Source organism: Vollenhovia emeryi, unplaced genomic scaffold (assembly GCF_000949405.1).
Source record: "Vollenhovia emeryi isolate VEMERY1.0 unplaced genomic scaffold, V.emery_V1.0 DF940502.1, whole genome shotgun sequence".
Lineage (NCBI taxonomy): Eukaryota > Metazoa > Arthropoda > Insecta > Hymenoptera > Formicidae > Vollenhovia > Vollenhovia emeryi.
Window position 1 is genome coordinate 1 of NW_011965864.1, and position 4,200 is coordinate 4,200.

The 4,200-nt window shown below is 38.7% G+C and overlaps 1 protein-coding gene across 1 annotated transcript; it reads right to left on the reverse strand.

Annotated features, from left to right (window-relative positions):
- Positions 1-877: 877 nt before the first annotated feature.
- On the reverse strand, positions 878-3,810 carry LOC105555964. The gene is made up of 2 exons (XM_012003015.1): positions 3,002-3,810; positions 878-2,970 (listed from the first exon to the last, which is right to left on the reverse strand). The coding sequence occupies exons 1-2, from the start codon at positions 3,612-3,614 to the stop codon at positions 1,388-1,390; spliced, it is 2,196 nt and encodes a 731-aa protein (XP_011858405.1). The 5' UTR covers positions 3,615-3,810; the 3' UTR covers positions 878-1,387.
- Positions 3,811-4,200: the final 390 nt, after the last annotated feature.

Sequence of the window (4,200 nt, forward strand, 5' to 3'; positions counted from 1 at the left end):
CTTGTTGTTTTAATTTTCTATAAAAAAAGTAATCAAACATTTTACAAAAATCGAATCCTTGTAGTAAATTATTTTTTATCGTAATTGATCTTCAACAACCTTGAATGATCTTTAATCATAGGTCATTACATACGTTTCAAAATGCTGTAATTAGAAAGTAAATGAAAAACCATTCAATTTAAAAAACAAAGTTGACCCTCGCATCTCCTCCATACCTCCATCTATAAAAAAAATACATCGATAGCAACTGATTATGTCCCCATTGTGGAAAAATAACATATTTGTAATTCATTTGCTTTTATAAAAGTGTCACAAATCAGATAAGAGATAACACTATACTAGGGTTGCAATGTTCGAATTTTAAAAACTCATAATATAGTTTTAAAAATATATTATTATGAAATAACATGGAAAAAAGTGAAGTTATAGAAATTACATTTTTATTCATTAAAACGTTCCAATTCAGAATTTTAAAAGTGCTATACTGAAAAGTTGCTAATTTTGAGATGTGTCACTTTTCTATCTATGCATTTATACAGGGTGTCTGATGCAAAAGTAGCCAACTTGAAAATAGTGGTAGATTGGGTTAAACTAAGAAGAAATGTCATGTGCCGCGGTACAAAAGTAACAATAGTCATCGAGTAATTAATTTACACGTTTGAGAGAATGAGGATGCAGGAGACGGTAGGCCGGACTCGGAAGACATTTAAGAAAATCGATCAATGAGCGGGAGGTGGAGCGACGCGCGAGATACACCGTGGTGGGAAGAAACCTAGGCGCGGCGGGAAGCGCGGCGCGGGCGGCGAGCGCGGCAGCGAGCGCGAGCAACGGGCGACCCGAAATATAAACATAGTATCTCGCGCGTCGCTCCACCTCCCGCTCATCGATCGATTTTCTTAAATGCCTTCCGAGCAGCGTTGCCAACTCGCACAAGGCGAATGATCGTACTAGCTCCATCAAATTATCGTACACTAGGGAAAATTATCGTACAATGTTTTATTCTTTTAGGGTCATTTATTGCAGCGCATAACATGAAATTATGAAGCTTATACTTAACTCAACTAATTGCACATTGTGATATTAATCTGTTATAATTATAATCACGTTATAATCTATTTTGTACATCTCTCCTTTCATATAAATATTATATGAGATCCAGATCACATATCGCCTATCGGTAAAATCTACTATCACAAAACTTGGCTGGAATTGTCTTATAAGGCTAATCGCTAATATTTCATTTGTCGTACAACAAAATTTTCAAGCATTGATTGGCTACAAGATAGAGGATTTTTAGAGACTCGAAACTTCTTTATCCTGTAGCCAATCAACATGCTTGAAAAATTTGTAGTACGACAAATGAAATGTTAGCCTGAGAACATACTTGTTAGTTATCGTCATCACCCAACATAACGTCGTCATTCTCCGAGTCTTCCGTGCTTTGATTGCTTTGAGGAGTTTGGGGATACAGCGTCGCTGTAGTCATTTTTGCCAACATATTTTTTGTCGGCTCAAACTTGATGCAATCTTTATTCAAATGCTGGCTGGTTAAAAGTAACCCTTCTATACTATCAGTTATCAGCTTATTTCGTACTTTTGTTTTACACAAATTAACTTTGCTGAACACGCGCTCGCATTCCGCGTTAGAATGTGGCACTACGAGTGCATCAAGCACAAATTTCGCCAAGTTAGAAAAAACACCGACTTCTTCGTTTTTTATTTTGAGAATTTTACTCCAAAAAATATCGGCATTATCGTCAGAGTTTATATCGCCAGGTAACGTGAAAAACGGGAGCTGTCGCCATTCATCATCGATTTTCTGATATGAATTCTCATGGACTACTCGCGGCATTAGCGTCATTATCGGAAGCAGAGACGGTCTATGAGTTCGATAATTTTGTGACATTGCCTTTATCGGTGTGAAGCTTTCCAGAAGAGGAAGAACAGGGTCTTTGAAATCGAATCGCTTTTTTAATTCTATACAGCTCGTAATTAGAAATCTACGACATCCTTCGAAGAAATGGTTTCGTAGGTCAGGCGGCTGGTCCCTCAATTTTTCAGAACTTAAAGCCGTCATTACTTTCACGCCTAAATACATTGATTGTACGTTTATGTATTTACTCTCGTTTGTCGGATCTAAATCGGCAAGGCGCGTTTGGAGAACATACATTCTATCCATATAGGAGCATAAAATGTCGGTATACGCAACCTTCATCTTGCTATATAGATTGACTATCACCACTTTGTCTGATTGAAAGTACCGATTCAATGTTACGAATTTCGGTAAAACCCATTCTAGGAATAAGTAGAAGAGATGAATCAGAGGATCGTTTAAAGCATTATATATCTGTTCCACTGATAGTAACTTTTCACTAACAAGTTTTTCAGCAAAGTACAGTTTCAAACCCTCCCACTGTTCGAGAAGTCTACTTACTACGGCAAGCACAGATAACCACCGTGTTTGCGAAGGATGCAGAAGCCGATGTATTTTTAAATTGAGAAGAAATTGAAATCGGATAAAATCGCTCTGTCGTTTTGCGCTCGCTTTGAAAAAATTATAGACGTTGCGAGCTAGGTCCTCACACGTACGTGGTAAAGCTTTACATGCTTCGCTTGCACACAAATGTAGTGAGTGGCATATACATTTATAGATAGTGATGCCTGGGCAGAGCTCTCGGAACCTACTTGCAACAGAGTTATGTTTACCAACCATAGTATTACATCCATCTGACGCGAAGCCTACAATGTTCGATTTTGGGATGTTCCGTTTTTCGAAAGATGTCATTATCGTGTGAAATAGACGTTCAGAAGTTGCTCCTTCGGCTGCTTCCTCACTGTTTTTGAAAAGCTGGGCCAACTCCCAGAATCGACTAACAATGGCGCCGATCTCTGCATCGTAGAACCTGGAAACATATAATTTATTACAAACAAATTCTATCGGTGTGATGTAAATACAGTTAATCTCATTACCTCACGACAATACAAGCTGTTTTTGTCGAGGAGATGTCCGTACTTTCGTCTGTAAGAATACTGAATGGTGTTTTTTTCAATTTCTCTGTTAGAATATCTTTCTCGCTGCTTCCAATTACGTGTTTGATGATGTTGGTGGATTTTGTCCGTTTCAGTTGCATTTTTTTTGCAATTTTAGAATCAGGAAAGCACGTTTTAATTAACTCTGACAAGTGATCAATGGCTCGAAATGAAATATTGTGCTCAGCTAAAAATCCACACAACTTGATTTCAGCGACTTTCGTTAGTTTTTGTTGTGATGTTTCTTGCATCTTTGTAGACCGTGCCAAAAAAGATTGCATTTGCTTTTGATGCTTTAAGAGTTGGTTAGTCTTCATGACGTGACATTTTCGTTTAGCATGCTTGCGAATAACACTGAGTTCTGCTGTGAATTCGTTATCTCCACAAATTTTGCATTTTGCTTTAAATTTGTTGTTAGGCACAGGCAGCAGCCAGAATTTAAAATCTTCACATTGCAACCAGGCCTTGCAAAATTTCTGTGCTCTGTGTCTTGCATTTTTACCAGAGCTGGTCTGCTTAGCCTTCGTCCCCTTATTTTCCTTATCAGTATCATACTCGTCAGTCTCATCATTCCCGTCCATCATTCCCGGTGGATATTGCACTTGAAGCAAATATACTTGGATTTATGGGTTATGTTAACATTACGTATTAGAGTTTTCTCAAATTCCACCCCAGTCCTTGACGTCCTTTGCTTATGGTAACAAATTTTAATTTTCAGTCTATTATTGGAACGAATCACCTTCTACTGACTGAGAGATATTGTACGTATTGAATAAGTATATTAACTTACCTGCATAAAACGTTTCGAATATGCGATGAGCTTCGTTGCAGGATGAAAGCTGAAGCTAGCTGCTCAGTGGACGATGTTCAATCGATAGATGGAAACCGAGAATCAATCGTACAGTCGTTCGAAGTCTTCTTCTTCTTCTTATTACTGGCACTCGGCTCATTAACCACTGAGCCGACACGGCCAAGACGAACCTTTAGTCCTCCATAAATGCGCCACGTCGAACCAATATATATAATACTTAATGAGTTGAACAATGCAATGGCCCGGTAACCGGGCCACGCGCGGGATGATGCAATCCCGCAGGATCAAAAATTTATCTTCCGTCGGAAGACGTGTGAACCGCTCGACGGCCCAGACGGAACACGGTCGTTCGAAGTAGA